Consider the following 22545-nt stretch of genomic DNA (forward strand, 5'->3'; position numbering starts at 1 on the left):
AAGAAATCAGGATATATTTACTTTTTAATTTTTATCATATCTTCTTGCTGAAGAACTTTAATTCAGGCTGATCTTGAGCTGTGAATTTCCTTTCGTTTTTCAGGAAACAAATCTGCCTTTGCATGAAACTTGCTTCAAAAGAGAAATTAATTTCTAGAACTTGAGCAAATAGCATCTAACCCAAGGGAATATTTTCCTTGAGTGTTGAAATCATGTCCCACCCAAAATGAAAACTTCATGTGACCTGAATTACTTAAGAAAACGTGACCACTGAGCAAACTACTATGTATTCTCACTGTCTTTGGGAAATGATTTTAACTTAGCTGGATTTCTTTATTTAGCTTTTATTTTTTATGTCCAAGGCTGTCAAACTGCAGCCTTAGACCATATTAGTGAACACTGGCTTTTGATTTAAATCCAAAATTTTAAAAATATGCTTGTTCTATTGCTGATTTGACTTTAGCAGAAGAGTTCACTTAGTTTTTTGACAAGACGAGCCCTTGATATTTCTTCATACTTTTAAAATCTTTTGCAAGTCAGCTTTAAAGTATACCCAAGAAAACAAGTGCTGTTTTATTTCCACAGCTACCTTCTCCACTGATTAGCTGTAGATTCCCATTGGGCTTTCAGTCCTGTCTAAATTCATGTCAGTTTTAACACTTCCACAAGACTTAAAATTCACTTGACTCTCTTCCTTTTCTTTTTCTTTCCTTCCTTATTTGCTTTCACCATTTCAAACTCTCCTACTCATTCATCCACTATCGTTTTGGTCCATTGGTTTTGATTTGTCTGACACTGCTCTTCATCAGTGCAGTCGCTGCATGTGTTAACATGGGATACCTGTTATTTTCATTATTTAGTCCCAACCCCTATGTCTCCCTCTTCGAAATCAGTGAGCACACCCAGTGATGCAGGCAGCCAGGACTCGGGAGATCTGGGACCCATAGGAAGGTAAGACACACAGTCAATACCCTTGTGTAAATATTTTGGGTTTTTTTTCACTTTACTCTCACTTTCCCATTTTTACCTTTGCATCTGTAACGGGGAATGTGCTGTATCTAATGTGTACTTTTGATTCTGCATTTTCCACTATGTATTACCATCCAGTAAGGCTGATCTTGGAGGTAAATAAATGCATGCAGCAAACAGATCTTAAGCTATGAGCCCCATACACCATACTGGAAGGAAGAGTTGAACTTAGACTTCTAAGCTGGTCCACAGAAAGTCCTTAATATATAGTTATATAACTGATAATAACTTATAATATATAATTTATATAACTGGATATATTCTAAAAACAGAGGCAAGTGCTCAGTGGTAGAACCTGCTATTCATGTGGGTTACCTTTGTTCACATAACCAGTCCTCTTTGGAGTCCTCCCGGTCATAAGGCCGGGCTGCCATTGGTTCTTGTGTGGCTGCTTACCACAGTGTGTGCCTTGGACAGTGGCAGGGAAAAGCTTGTAGAAAAACAGGCTGAAATACTCCAGGACCCACTGGCAATTCTGCCTTGGAATCAGAGTTTTGGGCAGAATAGGAGGGAAGCAGCTCTTTTCCTGTTGGAAAAGTGTCGTGGGGCGTGTGTAAGGGATGGACGTAAGAGCAACCTTCTTATCTTTGTTAGTACAGCTGAAATGGGAAATGAAGTGGCAATACCAAAATAATTCCTGCTCTGAAATAGAAAAGGAAGAAGGAGGATGCTGGTAAAGTAGCATATGTTCAATTTAGGAGGTGTCCAAGGAACTACACTGTATATTTTGAGAAATGCAAAATGTGGGTTGTAGTAGCTCTCTTCTTCTCACAGTGATTCAACATGAAGCTGAGCTTCTGGCTTATCCAAATCCTTGAGCCAAGACTCTGCTAATGGCTTGAAAACACAGTGGTTTCTGTCTGCAGTTAACAGTTGTCAGGAGCAGACACCATGCCTCTGCAGACATCAACACCAGTGTCACCAGATTTCATACCACACCAGTCTTCTGCTCAGAAATGTCACACTTCTGTAAGCTGAACTTAAACTGTGCCCCTTCAGCCTGCTGCAGACATTGCCCATTGTGGTGTGCAGGTTCCACAGATGCTGCTGAAATCTGCTCAGCCCTTCTCTCACATCTACCTGCTAGAAGAAATGGAAGTTGTTTGGTAGAAATGACCTAACCTGTAAGATATCGGTTCAAAATACAGAAAATAGTGTAATGCTACATTCATAAATAAGTTTATGAATAGATTTTAGCAAACCAAAATAGTTTGAGCAGAAAAAAATTGGTTTTAAGCAAAACACAGCCTGCTGTTCAGGATAAATTTATTTCCCACAATCCTGCATACAACTATGACAATATGGGCTGGGGAGATCAAAATTCCTGGTTTTCTTCTGAACCTTAATGGTGTGAATTTTTTTTGATGTTAAGATTGTGAAATGACCTTGGAAGAATTTATTTACTAGTGCTAGTACTGCTGATCCCTGTCTGCAGCAAGAGATGAAAGCAAGTTACCACATACCCTAAGGGAGGAGGATGGACTTTGTCCTCCCCCTCAAAGCTCATGACATACTGCTTTGTGGGCTTTCATTTTGGATTCACTTTCTGGCTTCTTGTGGCCATCCTAGGAATTCAGTGGGCATCCCAAGACCTAGTTTATAGTCCACCAGTTTGCTTGCCATCCTCTCTGGTGTTGAAGGGGCCGTATTTTGTCCTGGGAAGGCCACTTGCAGGTGCTTGCCTGGAGTGGTTGGTTTCTGGTAATTCAAATTTCGTGATGTCTTGTCCAGGCCTCAGGGAATATCTGTGGCCTGTGGATACTACTGGGTGGCAATTGGTTTCTCATTGGGTGCAGTAGATGTGCTCAGGGTGTGTTTGTGTGAACAAGTACACTCAAACATGCATGTGCTATGGAGAAGTCAAACCTGGAAAGCAAAATGTTGGTAGATCTCTCATCATAGCAAGTAAAAAGCATGAAATCACCTTTGATGTATCCTCTCTAAGAAACGTCAAGACCATATATCTGACTTATTTTGACTGCTGCATATATTAATGGCTGTTTATCTCTATAAGCCAGGTTACTCTGCTTCATTTTAATGTATCATTCTGTTTTACTCTCTGTGATGGAGGGCACTTTTGCTGGATCCCCTCTCATAATGTCTTCCCCTTTCCTCCGTTCTGCTGCAAATTTGCTGTAGAACACTAGGCTGAGCACAGGCATTAGATGAGAGCAGATTAGTTCCAAAGCTGCTAATGCCCCAGTCTTGGCAATCAGGGTCTCTCTTTTTTGCTGCTAACAGCAGCAGAGATAACGAGCTCACCCAGGCTGGCAGAAATCCTGCCTGCAGCCTGATTATTTGTTGCTGAAGTGTTCTCCAGAGAAAGATATGGGTATTAAAAACTAAATAAATCAAATAAAAGCTGTGAAGTCATAGATTTTGGTTCACTATAGTACAGTGGGCCTACTGAAAACTTTGAAAAAAGCAAGAGACCATCACATGTTCCCATTTGAGGCAGCAGTTTCTGGTGCAGAATAAGGTTGGGTTCATAATTCTGTGAGTTGCTGACATTTCTGATAGTTGTCACACTTAATTGGTCACAATATCATCAAGTGTATCTGAGGTATGTTTTTATTGGCAGGCACCTGTATTTTCTTAGAGAATGGTGAACACAGTTTAGTCAGAAATCCAGGTTTCTGACATCCACTTTTCAGGAAGGACAATTGATAAACCAGAGAGTCTTAACAATGTTGAGTTGTTATCCTGGAACCACAGACCTCAGTCAGTCTTACCTTGCAAGATGAAGACAAACTGATAACTTAGTCTCTAGATGTAATAGTTACATGGGGAGCAAAAGGACTCCAGCAGGAAAAGTGTAAGGGCAGCAGATTGTTTGGCATTGAAGCTGGACAAATATAAAACCAGAAAACCTGTGTAAAATTTTAATGGAGATACAGATTGATCAAGGAAGCAATTTACCTAAAGACTCCATTAGATCTTCTATCACTGGATATTGCTCATTCAGGATAATGTGCCTGCCCAATGGGCAGAGGATTAGTCAAGCAGTAATTCATTAGGAAACGTCACACAGCTTTTTTCTTGCATGGGAAGAAAAGCTGCATGGTCAGAAGGGTCCCTTTGGACCACTGTCCATTATCTCATCCACAACTGTTAAAGCAACTCTCTCTTTTCTCTGATGCCATTAAGCTTATTAGGTAAGGAGCAAACTTGTAATAGCACTAAATTATGGAACCTTTTCTGGCCCTGGGTTGCTTGCTGCTTGGTCTTTAGTACCACGTTGCTATTTGTCATAGCCTTTTCACTAGGGATAACACTGTTTCAGAAGCATTTTATCTTCCACCAGAGCCATGACAGTAACTGGAAGAACTGAGCAGATGTTAGATGAATAACACTGCTAGAAACTACTGAGAGTTTTGCTCTCAGTGGGACAGGAGAGCCAATTTTTTTTTCTTCTTCTTCTTTTTTCTTTTTTCTTCTTCTTTTTTTAGTTTTTCCTTTTTTTTTTTTTTTTTTTTTTTTTTTTTTTTTTTTGTGGTCTTGGTGATCAGTTCTGAGTAGGCAGAGGCATGTTATGCTTTGATTCTGGAAAATCTTACCATAACTGCGGGGTTAAGAAACAGGTTTGGTGTGTGGTGCTGTTATTTATCAGACTGCTCTGAACAATTCTTTGGAACACTGGTTGCACAGTGAGCACCTTGCCACTCTCTACATTGCTTTGCACATCCCACTTCACTTTTCTGATGGCTGTGTTGCTTATGCTACAGAACAGAAACATTACATCACAGCCTGAAGGACACCTATTCTGGATAGATGGGTTATTATTTCACCAGGCTTTCTGTTATGATGCATTCAGACATGACTCATTTTCCACAAGACAATGTTACAGGATTCCATGAAGATTCCAGAGTATGCTTGGCTCTTTCAGGATAAGTATTATGGTTTTTTTGAGTATTTTGTAAGCATTTTGTTGATGTCCAGTGTCCCATTGTTGATGGTTAGATTCTACAGACATGCACACCTGAAATGTAGATTTCAGCTAACTAGACTTCAGTAAATGTGAAAAAAAAAGGGGGGCTGAGGTAACAGCTTTTACCACGAGCTGCTTGGCAACATAAATTTGCCTATTCTGGGCCATTAATATGGAGCTTCTTTCTGATAACTGTTTCCATCCTTTGAAGATACTCCAAACCTTTGCTACCTTAATGTGCCAGAGAGTTTCTAGCTGTTTTAGCACAACTGCTATGAAACAGGGCTCATGGAGAGGCATGTTTTACTGCTCAGCATACCTTAGCCATTCATAAATCTCATCTTCTCAGCATTCAGAGCCATGAACTGCATGTTTGTGTCACCTGGGAGAGTACACAGGGACAGACCTTGCACAGTGCTCCAGAGCCAGGCAGTTCAATACCAGGTCTTGTGGGCTGAGCCAGCTCTCTGGAAGAGCCCCAGTCTTCTGTCACAGGTCAAGCCAGAGCAATAAGGTCAGTCTATGCTTTGCATGTCAGCTCAGCATAAAACAGCAGAAATGTATCTGTGCTGGAAGGATGCTCCTGTGTGACTGGGCAGCTTTCACATGCTAAGATCCTGCATGGGTGTGTGTTCTGTTCTTGTATTACCTGCAGGGTGTCAGCGTTGCACGCTTGAAAGAGCTGCATTTGTGGTCCAAGGTGTGATTTATCCATGTGGCCCATTTTCCGCCCGTATTCTTCAGTGCTTCTGTGTGTTCCCAGCTAGCTTCACTACCCTACATTGCTCTGTGTGATCAGTAGCATCCCATTTGCTGGGTGGGGCTGTGTGTGTGTTTGTGCGTGCAGTGAAGTGCCATGCATGGGGCACTTCCCTGTGTGCATTCTGTATGGGAACATGAGAATCTCATTAGGCTGCATATAAGGTTTCCCACCTTCCATCTGCTCAGTAAAGTGCACCAGGCTCAGCTGCCACGGATGTATAAAGGTTAATGGTTGCCATTCTTTCTGCAACAGCTTCATCTGTGATCTTTTGCTTTCTCACTTGCATATTTTCGATATATTTAATTACCTGATAGTTTTATGGACACCCTGTAAAGACAAAGATGGTAGGAAGCATTCCTCATCTTCTGGTAGCTTATTTCAGAGAATGGTTACTTCAAAGTGGTGTTTTATCTGCTGCAGAACAACGCAAGGTTGATTATTTTGCACTAATTCTCTCACAATCCATTGGTTTTGGTGGGTTTGTGTGGCTGCAGATACTCCTTCTATAATTACTGTTCTTAACTTGCATTAGGGCACTACCTATATTTTACTTAAGTGATTCTTCTCTGAATTATGTTGTTATTCCACTGATACTGCATGGTTTAGATGTGTTTGATGCACTGAAATTTGTTAGCTTCCTTCAGTGTGTGAAGTTTACTTGTAATAAAGCAGGGCTAATCCGTATTTAGATGAAGCTGTAAATATTTAATGAAAATTCCAGTGAGAATGAGTTTGAGCATAGCATTAGATAACATAGAGAAGAAGAAATAAAGGGAAATCAGATCTCATAGAGGCTTTGTAGCAGTAATATGCTGTTAGACCACTGTTGAATCCTGATTGCCTCATCACTGTATATATATATATGATCACTATAGTGTTTTATTTCTAGATGTGGTACATGAGCAATCCTAGAAATAGAACAGCTGTCTGTAATGCTGGAGGACTTTTCTCTGTGGAGCAGAATCACCTTTGGCTTTGGCTGTTGGCATAGTTTTTTGTCCACTGTGTCAGTTCATCTTGCAGTTACTGTGACCTCTGAATGTGCTCCCAGTGGTATTCCAGACAACACAGTAGCATCTGTCACATTAGATTGGATGTCCTTAGTGGTAGAGAGTCAAGAGTGTGTCTTCTTTCTCATTTTCTTTTGAGGCTTGCTGACAGCATTAGTCTGCACTCATGTATGTTTTCATCAGAGGTGATTCTGAGTTGCTTCCATCTACTTTGAGTCAATTATAAAAAAGAATATATAAAGTATAAAAAGAAATAAATTTGAGTAAGTTTTCTTTCGCTATGTTGATGTCCACCCACAGTTTATATTGGCCTGGTGCAAGGGGAAACAGAGGTAATTCTAGTCCTTTTTCTCTGCAGCATATTATTTACCCATTTTAATATAATTATTAGGTGGTATTCTTTATAATGCAATACTTCAATACATGAGATTTGTGTTAATCCTGCATTCCTTCCTATCTGATTCTCAGACACAAGTGTTTCTTGTTCCTCAGATCCATAATCAAAAGGAAAGAGGCAACTTTGGAGCTTCTGTGCCTTGAGTGGGTCAGAGCAGGTCATTATTGTATTTATTCTCTTACAGTTTCATATTTAATCCTGCTCACTGTCAGTCACATCAAAAGAAAAAAGGCATCTCTAGTTACAAAGTGTGTTCTTACCACATAGTATTGAAATTCAGTAGTATTGCTGATCTCTCATGAATGTATCTAAATGTCACTAAATCTTTAGATTCTGTGCTTCTTAGGCTTTTTGCCTCAAAATCAGACTTGCAACTCAGCTTTTATTTTCACTGTTTTATTTTTTTACCTAGTACAGCAGTATAACACATTGAGAGGCTGTAGAAAGGGTGTTGGAATGCCATTTTCACTTTTAAATGTCTGCTTTACTGCTTAATTAGGCAGAGAAGGCAAAGGAAGGTGTATCCTGGTCTCTGTTTCATTTATATGGGATGGATGGATTATTGTAATAGATAATCTTTTACAGTCCATGAAGCAGATTTCCTATCTCCTTAGCTACAGAAAATATCTCTTGTAGGCATTCACAAAACCATGTTTCTGTAAAATCTGCTCAAGCCACTGCCAACACAACCTTATTGCCTAGGGCTTAGCTAATTTATCATTAACTAAATGCATTTGACAGGTTCTGTGCAGTGATGCTGTTTCATCACTGCCACCCTGCTTTGCATTTCATGGTGTTACTGTGTTCACAAATTATAGGGATCCTTCTTCAAATGCAACCAGGACAAGAGGTGGTTTATTGCCTAAGGAGCAGCAGCTATAACTGTTACTAGTAGCAGATTAGGGTTTTTTATGGTGTTTTTTAAAGATGAGTTTATGTGTACAAAATGGCTTTTAAATGGTTGGCTTAGTGGCATATGTATTTTATAAATGGGATGAGCCAAAGGGAAGCACAGAAAAATGTAAAGACTCTAAATCAGCTACAGGAAAAACTGAGGGAAAATAATTACTTTATGGGTGAACTTCACTTGAATGGTGTTTTATTCAGGAAAGGAGGGATTGTAACCCATTATCTGCTACGTACATGAGTCTTTGTCAGTGGGGAGTCAAGAGATGTGTCTGCTTGGTGGCTAGAGGCAGACAAGTAGTTTGTGGGATGCTGGTGTTGCCCCTCAGGTGGGTGTGGGTTTGCTAAGGCAGAAATGCACACCTCAGCTGTTAATATTTTTCTCATATAATTTACCATGACATCATCATCAGGATCTCTTTGCACACGTTTTATTTTACAGTTTCTAACAGTGTTAAAAGTCAAATTGTGCCTTAATCCTTCTTGACCCGAATCGTGCTGGCATCTCTGAAGGAAGGAGTAACAGTGCTGGCTTCCTCCCCTTGCCTGGGGGGACCCTGGCTGCCTCAGCTATTTTTGCTATAGAAACTCTCCTGTTTTTTAAAGTGATGCTACAAATCTCTCTCTTAACACTTCCCACCCTCAGCCCATTTGCAGGACAGTAGCAAGGTTGGGAGGTCAGCCTTCCATGGAGCCTGGGATGCTTATTGTGAGCAGCTGTGCTGAGCTGCTGGCACATCTTCTGGCTTGCCTTTCCTCTGTTTCTGTGCAAGGCTGGAGGCAGGCAGGTTTCTGCCAGTCTTATCCCTTCTTTTGTGCCTGCACAAGAAGGGCCACAATCCTTCTGCTTTATATTCAGTGTATATTTATTTAGCCCTGGATGTTAGAAGCCTTTCCCTGCCATTTAAAAAAAAAAATTTATTTTTTAGACTATACACATAAACAGACACCTAAGGGACTGATATTTGGCAGTTACTTTCAAGTGTCTTTATACATGACCTAGAAAGTAGGGAGTGTTTTTGAGCCTGTGCCAGTTACAAAGTCAGAGTGGTCCATATTAATTAGAATCATCTGCAATCCTTTTAGCATGTGAGCCTGTGGCATCATTAAGAATTTTCATGCTTTCATTCCTCAAGGATGGATAGAGTTCAGTCCTCCAGATCTTTGATTATTTTTCTCATTAGCAAGCATCTCCATGCTACAAATTAAAGGAGAAGGAAAGATTGCCATTCCCAGGGTGCATCATAAAATGCCTTGGAAACCTGAGCCTCAGCTGCATCCAGAAGAAAATATTAATTTATAAAGCCACATTTAACCATTTAGGTTATCATGCCAGCTGTGGTTACTTCTCTGTAGTTATTTCCAGGCATATCATGAATATATTTAGTCAGACAATCAGATGATTTTGAGGGCTAAAACACTAATCCTCTTAAAACAAAACAACTTAACTTGCTAAGGCCAGCTTGGCTTAAACAGTTCTCTTGCACAGAATTTCATCTTGATTTAATTAAATTGTATGTGATCACCTTCTATGTTGAACTGTTTCATGTAGCTGAACTGGTACAGTTTGTGCATGTAGATGTTTTCTCTTTCACTAGCCTACTGAAAATCCCCTTAGAAAATCCTCATTCACAATTTTATGTTTAATTTGAAAAAATAAAAAGAGGCTCTGAATAGCTATTTCAGTAACTAATTTTTTAGGAATTTTCTTCAAGTCTATAAATATGGACTTGCTGCCAAGGAAAAATCTTGGTGAATCTCCAGCTTTTTTTTTTTTTTTTTTTTTTTAAAGGAGTTTTGCAACAGTCTAACATGAGTGAAACATTTTGGTTTTCTGTTCAAACAGATTTTGATTCAGAAAATTTTAGTTGTACCTATTTGCTTTAAGCATTCAAAATCAGAATACAGTTTTTGAGTTGGTCTATTAAAATTGGGTCATGAAAACTTTTGACATTCATTTCAACCTTATTGTAGCAAAAATCTCATCTCCTTCTGGAACAATTTTGCTTTTTCTGCTCATTTGTATAGATATGTGTGTTAGCACAAAATAATATACCTATTGTATATAAGTATCAAGGAAGGAAATCACCAACTCTTCTTCCAGCAAGTAGCTGTTGGATTTTAGCACTGAAGAAATTGAAAATTTGCTGAAATCTTTCACCTTCTTCTTCAGCTGAGTGATACTAGAACTAAAAATTCTATGTGCCAGCCTTCCTTTTACCTCTTTGACTCCTCTGAAAGGCTATGAATTATCCTTCCTAGTTTTGACTAATAAATGTAACTTTGCCTTTTATATGACTCTATCCAAAGGCACTTGAAGTAAATGAGAAAACTTCCCTTATATGCATGTCATGGACTCTGGATGTATCTGTGGATGCTGTCCTAATGTGAGTACTGCAGTTCCTTTAGAGCACCTGCAGGACATGATATCATGTAAAACCTTTACCACCAGATTCTTTCTTTGTATTTGTGATCATCTGAGGTGTGTTTTGTCATGTGGACTGACTTACACTTGTCATAAAACCCACCAAGATTAAACTATTATTTTAAAAAATAACTTTCAGGGTTTGCTACAAGAGCAAAACAACTTGTGCCTTCCCCCTCCTGAATGTGTTTTTTACTAATGCACTTACAAAACGGGCATTCACACCATCCACTGCTTACAGTAAACCTGTGTCAGTCCAGAGGCTCAGCAGAAGCTTCTGACTATTTGACCTTCTGTCCCCACAGGTCCAGCCTGCTGCCACAGTGACATTTCTGGTAAAACACTGTAAATTTGCAGACTTAGATTTCTGTAGCTATAGCATATAAATTGTGAGGGTGACAAGGTTCATTATGTTGACAGGAGACTATTTTCTGTAATGTAGACCTGAATCAAACAATGGGCTTTTAATATACCAAATAAGTTTTGCAGATGGGGTGAATGTAACTGCTGATTTAGTTAGCAGAATTCTGTGAAATGGGAATCAACAAGATCCTGTGATATGTCCTTACAGTTAAAGGCATGATAGAATTTTTTGTTCTGATTTAAAAGTCGAGTGGATTTTGAAAAATATTAGATACATATATCAGCATAGCCTTGATTTTAAAATAATTTTTAATTATTTGAAATATACATGTGCTTTAACTATTACTTGTCCGTGATATTTTGTAAAAATATCTTTAAAAAAAAATGAAGAAGAGAATTTTAAAACCGTGCCCTTCTGAGGAAGGCTGTTATGGTTGCCAAGCATCTGAAAGAGTGCTTTGCTCCCAGGAGGTTATAGCTGCTCTTTTTATTGGGGAAGGCTGGGAGTCAGGGGTGTCAGCCTGCTTGGAAGTGTAAATGCAAACGCACAGCAGTGGTGCCAAACTCCTTGCTTGCTGAATGTATGATGGAATTTCCTATTCTGATTTGCAGCCCAGCTCCAAGCAGAAAAAGCCCTGGTGAAATCAGAGCACATTGCTCTACAAGCACAAGCGAGCATCTTGTTGAGACACAAATCCTCCCTGACTGCTGATAGCCATCTTGCTCATCATGTGCTTCAGAAAGCAAGTAGCACAAGGAAGGTACTTTCCTTCTGCCAATCCTTTCAGAGTGGAACAGATCTGCAAAACAGAGCACAGATGGCAGCAGAATAGTGGCTTAAAAGCAATGCATCAATTGAGGCAAGTGGTGCCTTTCCAACTCTGACTAGTAGCTTTTAATCTTTTTCTTGATGTATTTTGTTTTGGAGAGACACTCTAAATGTATGACAAATATCAGAAAGTGAAAATTATGGTGGGGAAAATTAAGATTTTAAAGCTCTAAAATGAAATTAATAAAATGAAACAGCTTATCTATACACATACATAGTTTTAAACATTTACAGTAATTTCTCACCAACAGCTTCCTAGCTCAGATTTTCTAATTAATCAACAGTAAAGTAGGAGCTCTGGGGAAACCGACACAACAAAGTAGTGTAGAACTCTTGAAAAATTTATAGCAAAGTAATTATGCAGCCTTAAATTAATTCTGGCAATATTCAGACCTTGAAGAAGCAAATAAAAAAAAGTCTAGATGCATGATACGAAATATTTTGAACTTGCAAAAAATCTTTGATTTTGATTTGTGGACTCTTTGGTATCATATTGAAAGAAGGCATTTCCACACATGTTGAGCATTGTACTGTGTTTAAAATGGTTCTTATATCTCACAGTTGTTGCATCTAGTATTTTTTAAAGCATGAGTTGTGTGGAACATGTTTTCCAGGATATCATCTATGTGCAGGTGCACAGTTCTTAACATAAGCAATTCTGAATTTTTTAATTATCCAGGCCTGCATTTTCAGCATGGAGTTCCTTTTTGCACCAGAATGAGGAATCCTGTTGTTCTTTAGCAATTTTGGGCTTTTTTGTTAACTCTTTTTTCCTAATTCACTTCTCATGCTAGTTGCTTTTGAAGTTACAATAAAAAAAAGCAAGAAGCAGGCTGAACCTTTCAGGTTCCTTGCAGGTTCTCAAGTAGATCTCCCATCAGTGCAGATATAGCCCCTTGGCTCTTCAGTAGGTGCCAGCAGGGAGGTGAAAAGGAGAGCACAGAATCACACAACGAAGCATGGCTGAGGGTGGAAGTAATCTCTGGAGATCCAGTCACCCCCCCACCCTGTTTAGAGCAGGTTTGTCACTCTGTGTCCAATTGGATTTTGAGTCTCTGAAAGGATGGAGACTCCAAAGGATGGAGACTCCAAAAATAAGGATGGAGGCTCCCCTGGCCAACCTGTTGAAGTGTTTGACTACCCTGTGAGGGTAGTAAAGAAGTTTTTTTCTTACATTCAGGTGGAATTTCCTTCTCTGAGTTTGTATCAACTGCCTCTTATCCTCTCACTGTGCACCACCAAGAGGAGTTCGGCTCCATCTTCTTTATTTACCTCCCAAGTAATTCAGCCAACTTAACTGGGCAATCCCCGCAGATTCTTTGTAGACAGCTCCTCTAAAACCTCCTCACAGTTGGAGTCTAAGTTGAGTGGTCTGAACTGATGTATGGACCCATCTCCTGTCTTTCTGTTTGGATGCAGAGAGCCTGTGATGATATGTTTCATTAATGGAGCACTTCATTTAGGTGCCTGAAGAGACTATAAGTACCCCCTGTAATGCCAAAACGCCCCAATAAGCCAGGTGGGGGAAATGAGAGAGTCACATTCATATAATTTTAGAAACATTACTCTGATTCACAAAGGCTCTGTGAGATTTCAGATGCTTTGGGTGATTCCATATGCTGTGGGTGAGTCCATCCTTGTTTCTAGGCTCTCAGTAGCAGATGTTGATCTGTTTAATGAGACTGACCTCTGATCTCTGGAAACCTCAGTGCACCTTAATCTGAGGAGTCATGGCACAGTCCTTCAGTGTATTTTAGGGTAAGGAGGACATTTCTATTTCCCATACAAAGGGTCATTTCAGGACATTGCTGTTGCTGCGAAGGAAGCTGCAGGGTTTGGGACCTGTCAGGGCTCATGTTGTTTCATTAGGGACACATATGGATATCTCAGTTCAGCAGATACCTCAGGACTCAGTACGCTGCCAGTGTGGGTTTCTCCTGATCTGGAAAGCACAACACCTCTTGGTGACAGGAGGTGTCAGAATATGCAGTTTGCTTTCCTCCAGGTCTGCTTGAAAGTGTGATTTGCAACACTGAAAAGAGACTTCTACCCTGCTGGAGGCCCCGTGGGGTTGCAGGGTTTGCTTTTATTTCTGTGAGCAGCCTTTTTCAAGAGCATGGATTTTCAGGCCTGGTTGCTCTTGACCTGGGAGGGATAGTGGGAAGAGAAAAGAAGTCATACAGAACACATGTTCTGCAGCATCAGCAACAGATGGGGGAGGATATGATTGTAATTTCAGGAAAGTTTCAGTCAGAACTAAGCTGCCAGCACGTTGCACTCTGGTTCAATGAAAAGTGTTGGATTGGGGCACTTACCGGAGCCAAGTTTTACTGCAATCTAACCATTATTCCAGGTATTAAATTTCATTTTATGATGGTGATTTATTAAGTTTATGTATTGGCACTGATGCTTTATGTGTTTCGAATACCATCACTGAGGCCAAAATGTTGCTTGAATCAGCTGAGAAGTTCTCATGGATTCCAGACAGTTTTGGATGACAGACTCTCTGCTTCATTAGTGAATTCTGAGGCTGGGAACTTGCCAAAAGAGTTAAAATGTTTTATTTTTAGTTTATTTATTTTAATTTTCCACATGTTTAATCTCCATAATTAACATTATGAAATCAGAATAAAATCTTATGGAAGTAAGGTTCTACAGGTCATCCCGAGAGATGGCAGAGTGCCTGCTTTTTCATACTACTAATAATACAGAGAAGGGAATACCTCTACTCAAATTCCTTTCACTTTCCACCTTCAATTTTGCAGTGCTCTCTGTCCTCTCAAAACTGTGTACTGAATATCTCCCTAATGCTTCGGGTATGAATTCAGAATAGAAAAATAAATCAAGTTTCTTTACCATCCAGTCCTTTAATAAATGTAGGACACTTAGGTCTCTTCCTCCTGTTGATTTCTTTCTGTAGGTTATTGCCCTTCTCACTGGGGAGAAAAGAAGATGCATTGTTTCAAAATTCTCTGGTACTTTTTCAGTACTAGGAGCTGAAATGGCAGCAGTGTGAATACTGTCCTAAATTCAAGGGAAAAAAATAGATTATTGAGATGATAATACAGAGCAAATAGAGACTTCTGAAATTTGCCTATCTAAAGGAAGGCAGTGAAAGCAGATCAGTTTAAAGAGAGGTAATAACACTGATACCTTGTCTACTTAGTGCAAGATTTAAAAGCCCTCATTCCCTTCATGCTGCTTTAGAACAATCTGTTACTTGATCATAGTAACACTTTTTATCCTACAATCATCCAAGGGCAGCTGTTGTGCACCAAACCTGTGAAAGAAAGATTGATAGCAGGGCTATTGTTTGTCAGTATGTGGGAGGCTTATGTAGAAACCAGCTTTGAAACGAACTACTTTGGCTAGTTCTGATTTAAAAACAAAACAAAACAAAAAAAAAAACCAAACTAAAAAAAAATGTGTCAATGCTGTCTGGGTGGTGGCAGTAGCCTGATCTGGATTAATCCTGGTTGTGCAGCTCATGCTGAGTGAGGTTCCTAGCACCCTTCCCATGCCGTGTGCACTTGCTAGAGGAGGAGGTGTACTCAGCTTGGATGGTTTGCAGGAGGTCTGTGGAATGTCCAAAGGTGCACTATTTTCCCTACTAGATCTAATGCTCAAGTCTCTTTTTCCCATTAAAATGCTAATGTAGAAAATAAATATGTCTCTTCTACACAGGCCTGTGCCAAAATCCCTTGATTCCATTTAGAGCAATTTTCACCAACTTGTGCTCCCTGAAAGGGTCCAGAGTAGAAGCACAGGTTCCTGAGTGCTAACCTACTGGTCAAGAAGTTCTCCTGGGCCAAGCACTTGTCCTTGGGTTTTGTAATGTTACTCTCTCTTTCCGTCTTTGGGTGACTGGAAGTCCCAAAGCTAATTGCAGTTTTCTTTTATGATGCTGAAAGAAAAGAAAAAAAAAAAAAAAAAGAAAGAAGAACAGTACCTAATCCTTTTCTTCACAAAGAAATCTCTGGAGAAAGAACTCATGCACTAGATTTGAAAAAGCGTAGCATTGCTTTTTCATGGAGATCCAGTGGCATTTCACAGTCCCCTCTGAAGGCTGTCCACAGGAGAACAGGCATCATTGTGATGCTCGTCTGAATGATCAGGGACTGTCATATGCTATGTCTGCTCATCACAAGCAGATTAGCTTTAATTTCCCAGTCTGGATGACAGCACAGGCTATTCAACATCGTCTTTGGGCTGCTAATCCTCAAAGAATCTATTTATTTCTTTTTCAATGCCATTGTCATGGAAACTGGCTAAATTGCAGGTCCAGATTACATCTTTACTGTGCACTCACTTTCATTTTGAACTGCAGACATTCTTCAGGTGCCAGGAAGAGGCAAAGGACAAATCAATATTGTTCCTTGAAACATCTAGTCTCGCCCTGTGCTCCTCAGCCTCCACCGTGCAAGTGTGGAGACTTCTGCTCTGTGTCTTTTAGGGCAAAAGAATTGAAACCTGAAGATCTCACTATCTGCAGCCTCATTTTCTGTGACAAAATTGCTCAGCCAAGCTTGAGAGCACACAGCAGATTGCTTCCTTATCTGTTTTTCAAGCTTTTGCAAGTGGTAGCACAATGATGCAGAGAGAACAATTATCGTTTGGAGCACAAATCTAGGAAATGTTTTGCAGATGCACTAAAACTGTTGAAAACAGGTGTAATCAACAGGCAAGGAGAATTGCTATTAAAAGTATGTATCAGTGTCAAGAATGGTGAAGTCTTTAGGTCAGAATCCAGGTAATGAAGTACTTAAGGGAAGAACATGTCTCCTCTACAGGTATAGTCTGCACATAAAAAATGATGGCCACAACCATACATGTTGCTGTTCTCATACTGTGGGCATTTCAGTGCTCTACTGACTGCATGAGATCTCTTAATTTATTTTGTTTAGGCATTCAGCTGAATACGAGGTAAATGTGCCCTCTCTTGCCACTTGGTCTGGATTCTTAGAGGTAGAATGTGGAGTTTGTACCTCTTTAAAGACTTGTTGTAAGCTTTTGTTTTAATCTGGTGATACCATTCTTTCTGATGGTATGGTCTTTATACCTTAGGAAATTTTGTAGATTTGAAAGTGGATAAAGGGAATGGGGGAACTAAAAGAGCTATGTATCTTTTCCTTTAAGTGTTTGGAAAAGCTGGGTATGCATGTATAAGTATCCCCTAGGCAGCTACAGGATTAGAAACTGGCATTTACACAGCAAGTTCTAATATATGCTGCTGACCCTGGTGACATTACAAGAGGCATTTTAACATGTATAGCATTTTTAGTAGAGGATCTATAACACATTTGTCACTGATGCCTTTGCCTTGCATCAGGCATTCAGATAGTTATGTCTGTTTTCCTTTTCACTGTGTTTGAGTTACAGTCAAATTACAAGGAAAAAAAAAATCTGTTCTTTATTACTGTGTTGTTTTGTCTCTGACCTTTTTCTAATATAGTTCCATTTTGGAGAAGTCTTTCTATATGCCTGTGAAGTCTTTCATGCTGATACACTATGGATCATAAGAGGTGCCTTTATGTTGCATGGGAAAACACCTTCACATTGCAATTCTGCATTCTTTTTGTGTGTACAGGGTGTTGAGATTGATTCTCTTTCACTCTGACACAATGGAGTGTAGCACGTCTGTCTCTCCAGAGAGTGAGTTAACATTGGTAACAGAATTGGTGAGTTTACTAAATACAGGAGGTAGCATAGTAATAGAGGTTTAGGAGATCTGCTTTAACCTAAGTCAATAACTTGTGAGCTTACAGGAGTGATTCATGGGCAGCTGTTGCTATTGCTGCAGAAAGTCTTTTGTAAATTGAGCATGGCAGGCTATATGGCTGGTTTGGGCAGAACCTGTTAACATTGTGTTCTCTGTATTCCCAAAAGTTTTATTCAGAAGAAATGAGAGAAACTTTGAATTTATAGGGCGCTCATTATCCAGAGTGTCTGCATGACTTACTTGCTTTAGTAGAGGAGTGCTTTCCTTTGCTTTAGTCTGTGCTAGTGAAATACATAATGTATTTTTCATGCTACAGAAAAGGTGCTCGGAAGACAAACTTGTATTTATTCTACTTGTATGTAGAAGCCTGTTTCTATCACGGATGGAGACAGCTTTCTTGCATATGAGATGTGGCTTCCTGAGGGAGGAAAAATAAAGTAAAATCAAAAGCCAGGAAATGAGTGCTGGCCTCAATATGTCAAATTTTTTATTTCTAAACTGGGGGATTAGAAGTATTTTGCAGTGCTCCAGAAAGGCTCTTTGAGTGATTGTAAAGTATTTTAGAGATAGAAGCATGGCAGGTTGCACTGCAGCACAAGGAACAATGTTTTTATTTCAGACCACACCTCTGGAGCATTCCCACATTTGGTGACAGCAGGAGACTGCCAGAGATCTGTTTTCCCCAGATGTATCATTCTCCTCTTCACCAGAAATTTCATCTGGAGGAAGAGAAGATTTTGTGTACTTGTCCCAGATGCCCCCAGAATATGTCAGAGCTGGTGTTGATGTACCACTCGTTGGCTTACACATTAAATGATGTTTTTGCCCAAGGCACCATTTAAAGGGTGTCTTACTCTCAGTCTTAGGAGTACTCTTCAGTAGAGCTCATGGCCAGGGTTCACTCCACCTTATCATAAAAACGTGATTACAATGAATTGTGCCTGCAGATTTTACAGGTTATTTGGAAAACATCAATTGTAGTTTAAGAGTTAGAAAACATTCAGGAAAAAACAATTCTAAAATATTTCATTGTCCACTATTAGAAGGGAAACCCAGCTACTTCCCCCAGCTTACCAATGATATGTAATTTTAATAAGTTGCCTGCCCTATCACAGTGTGACATACAAACCTTCTTTGACATAACTGTGGCTGTCCCTTGCATTTGGAGGTTGAACGTATGACACAGAGCATGTAACTAATGAGGTGGGGTTTTGGTCATCCTTTCATTTAATTCTGTGTGTTCTTTTTCCCCCCCCCCCTCCCCTTTGTGCTGCACGGCTGATTACCACCCTAGGACCTTGCAATGGGACACAGACCCCTCAGTGCTGCAGCTCCAGTCTGACTCTGAACTTGGGTATATGTCAGCTCTTTTTTGTTATTTGTTTATCATTTCTTTGCAAGAATTATGTTGAAAATGCTTCCCAGCTGAGATGCGTTTATGTGATTTTCATTTGCTTTGTTGATTCAAAAAGGCCATAATTTAAGTTTCCTTTTTTTTCATTTGATCAATTTGAAGCTTCAGCAAAAAGCCCCAGCTATTTAAAGAAGTGTGTGAGAAAAGAATCTGCTATTTCTGTTGCCTGAAACACAATACAAATAACTATTTCATTACAGATGAAATGTTATTATTGTGGCACTAAAATGTGCATGTACAGTTACATCGGTCTTGTTTGTATCCGTTGATTTGGACTTTTCTCTCTGGATCATTTGCAAGATACTTTTTCCCCTCCTTCCCCTTTGCTGTAGTTATGCTGTTTCTACATGCAGTTGATAGTTTCTCTTTTTTTCTTAGGAGCTGTATATGTGCTTACAATTGTGCACTTAAATATGATCATAGTCCAAGAGTCATTGCCATCTTAATCGAATTCAGGCCGATCAAGCATTTTTCAAATCGTACTGGAGATAAAATTAATTTTTTTTCATTTGGGATAGAACTTCTCTACACTAAACATGTGAAAAAAAAAAAGGTAATTTAAATAAATCAGAAATGATTCCTGCAAACGTGCATAAGGTAAATTGCTCCTCTAAAAAAAATAGATAGTAGTTCCTCAGGTTCTTCTGAATTTGAGTCATAGGTAAAACTGAATCTGTATGCTAAAGAAATTTCTTTACCTATGAGCTTATAGGCTTCTCTATCCATGACTATGGGCAAGTGTCCTATGCTTTTAGTAATTCATCTGAAAACCATTCACCATTCTAAAAGAAAAAACCACAATTCCCTTTAACTACTTATTGACATCACTCCCAGCTTGAGTTCATAAGGACAGATGATCAGAAGGAGCCGAAAGCATCTGGAGAGCTTTCTTTACAGGGCTGTTCTACATCCAGAACTGTTAGGAATGTTTGTAATTTTCACCTGAGTATGGTTTGAAATAGATCCAGCTTCTACAGCTTTATCTGAACCATACCAGAAAGGTAGAATTTCTTGAGCTGGTTTGATGTACAGAAACCTTTTGGAAACTGCAGTTTCTGTTCCCCACAAGTTTAGATTAAAAGGTGAGAACTTCCAAGAGCAAGGTTCCTCAAATGGTTGTGCAAAGCAAGGAGGTTTATTTAACTCAGGTAAAGATGACCCTGTGTATAGCCACAGGACTTCAATCTTTTGTCAGCATCCAGTGCAAAGGAAATAAGCCAAATAGTAAATCTACAAGGATAGGGAAGAATCCTGCCCCTTTTGAAAGAAAACTGTCTTCAAAACCAAGGCAGAGTTAGAGAACCTGTGGAGGCTGACATTTAGTTACACAAGAACCATTACAGGTTGCTTAACAGGGGTAAAAAAGAACTAAGGCTTCATTTTCCTTCAGATAAATAAGGACCTTCCTGGCTCCACCAGTACTTAACAGGATCTGAGCAACATTTGTACAGGTACCAGCAATTCATGAACTAAAAATGTTTAAGGTGAAAAATTCCACACATTCTCTCAACACAGTGCTCAGGGATGTATCTCACTTCTAGGTTAGTGATCTACAAAGAGGCTGACCCAGCTAGCAGTTAAATCTGGCTCTCCAGTGGGATCAATGTTCCCTCCATCCACGGGCAGTTGATAAGATATGGAATGACCTCATGTGAAACTGTTGCTGGAATTAGTTGAGGTTCTAATTAGGCCCAGATTAGACACATAATTAATTAGAGATTATACTTAACCAAGACCATAGGCAAGAAGCTCTTTCAATGCAGAAGAGTTCAGAATCTTAGTAAATGAAACCAGTAGCCCAGGGTTGAAGCACAGAGGACTGGTTACATAGGAAAGCCTAATTGATCAAGTAGGCAACAGAGTTTTCACATTTGATGCTGAAGGAGGTAAAGCATGTGAGATTTTGCTGGGGTGGGATACTTGTGTGAATACACACAAACCCTCAGTTAAAGCAGCTACAAAAATTTAAGGCTGCTAAAACTTTAGACAAAATTTATCACAAGCTATACAAGTTTTTCTTCCCCACTTAGGTTCTTCAGACAATTGTAGCTTTTGTTCGTACTGGCAACGTCACAGATGGTTGTAAGGGGGGAGGCCTGTTTATTTTTCCCTATTGAAAAGAAGAAAGGCTCAGAGCTGTAATACTATTTCTGCTTTAGTGGTTTGTTACATGACATGGCTGATTCATACTGATTACCTGCTGAATGTAATTGTATTCAGCTTAGCAACAACCGAGCCAGTAAAACAGATTAGAAAAATACATAGCTGATGCAGCATTAACCAGCTGAAGAGTTCAGTTTTCAAATCAATCTTAATTGAATATCTAAAGCAAAAACCTTTGACCTCTGTTCTTCTGACATTCAGGCAAATGGAGAGGATATGGATAATGTGTGTGATTTTTCTGCTTTTCCAAATTGTTCTAATGACCTAGCAATTCAGAAATATCATGTCCATTAATTTACTTCCCTAAGCATGCTTGCACTTGTTAATCTGGGCAGCTGGACTTATTTAGTTGATTTGTTTATTGTGTGGATATTTTTTCCTTGAAACTGGCATTTTTTTCTACTAAAACACTCACAAATAACTGTTTGTTTTTCCCTCTCCACAGACAGTCAATAATGTTCAAGAAACAAATTGATTCCCCCCAACCACCACTATTGACTGAGCTGTGTATGACTAAAAGTGTTCATGAGCATGTTCAGCTGTCTCATTTTTCCCCTTACCCACTTACAGTTAGTTGGCTTTTTAAATTTATTTCATATGGCTTATTTAAAGTAAGAGAAGTAGTAGAAAAGGCAGCTATACCCATCCTGTTCCAGCTGTGTCCCAGAGCTCCCCTCCAACCCTTGCATTAGGTCTGTAGTGATTGTAAAGCCACACCAATTCTACAGATGAGTCCCTTGGAAGGGTGAATCTCTTTCTTTATGGAAATGACCCACCTTGCCAATTAAGGGCTCTATTATTGCTCTCAGGTGAACATCTGACAGTCCTAATCCAGCCTGGTTAACACCCACTGTGGCCTTTCCACTCTTGTACACCCCAGGATGAGGATTAATTCTTTTGAGCTGGCACATTGTAGTAAGGATGGTATGGAAGAGAATTTTGTTGCATGTTATGAGGGGTACAGGCAGGTCGTTTCTCTTCCCTCATTCTCCCTCTCAGCAGCATGATCCAGAGCTTCAGTACCTGTACTTTATTATGGCAAATGGCTCCCAGGTTAATTTTCTTCACTGCAATTAGGTACTTCTCATGCATAGTGTATTGTGTTTTGTCTTAGCAAACACTGAAGTGTTGGGTTTGTTTTTTTTTTAATCCTTTTCATAAAAGCAAAGACTATTGTTCTTGCTGCTGATTTACACCTGACATGACTAACCTTCTGGTGTAATGTATTCCACCTTAGACGCAGACTGCACAAACTAGGGGTGTCAAAGATTACCCAGGTGGATTTCTTACCTCGGGAGGTGGTATCCTACTCCAAGGAGACACAGACACCTCTTGCCACGCATCAGTCTGAAGGTAAGATTTTTCTTGTATTTTGAAAGAAAACATTTTCATGGAATATGCATATTTGAGTAAGAGTTAAAGAATCTAAGAAAAATAATAGTAAATCATAACATAGCTACTTCTCACATGTTTTCTGCAGGCCAGGTATTGTTTCTGTGATTAATGGCTGTTCTGGTGAGAATAATTAAAATAATGACTTTAAATTCAGGTGGAACTGAACTATTTCTGCCTTACAATGGCTTGTGCTTGGATAACAGC

At 39.5% G+C, this 22545-nt stretch overlaps 1 protein-coding gene across 2 annotated transcripts in view; it reads left to right on the forward strand.

Moving 5' to 3' along the window:
* DYNC1I1 (dynein cytoplasmic 1 intermediate chain 1) overlaps window positions 1-22545 on the forward strand; it is a 186813-nt gene that overhangs the window by 17044 nt on the left and 147224 nt on the right. For both annotated transcript variants that reach the window (XM_030444777.1, XM_030444778.1), the window contains exons 4-6: window positions 861-951; window positions 18664-18723; window positions 22184-22299. In XM_030444777.1, the coding sequence (XP_030300637.1) occupies window positions 861-951; window positions 18664-18723; window positions 22184-22299 (267 nt within the window). The remainder of the gene's footprint in view (window positions 1-860; window positions 952-18663; window positions 18724-22183; window positions 22300-22545) is intronic.

The sequence above is a fragment of the Calypte anna genome, chromosome 2 (assembly GCF_003957555.1).
Source record: "Calypte anna isolate BGI_N300 chromosome 2, bCalAnn1_v1.p, whole genome shotgun sequence".
Classification (NCBI taxonomy): Eukaryota; Metazoa; Chordata; class Aves; order Apodiformes; family Trochilidae; genus Calypte; species Calypte anna.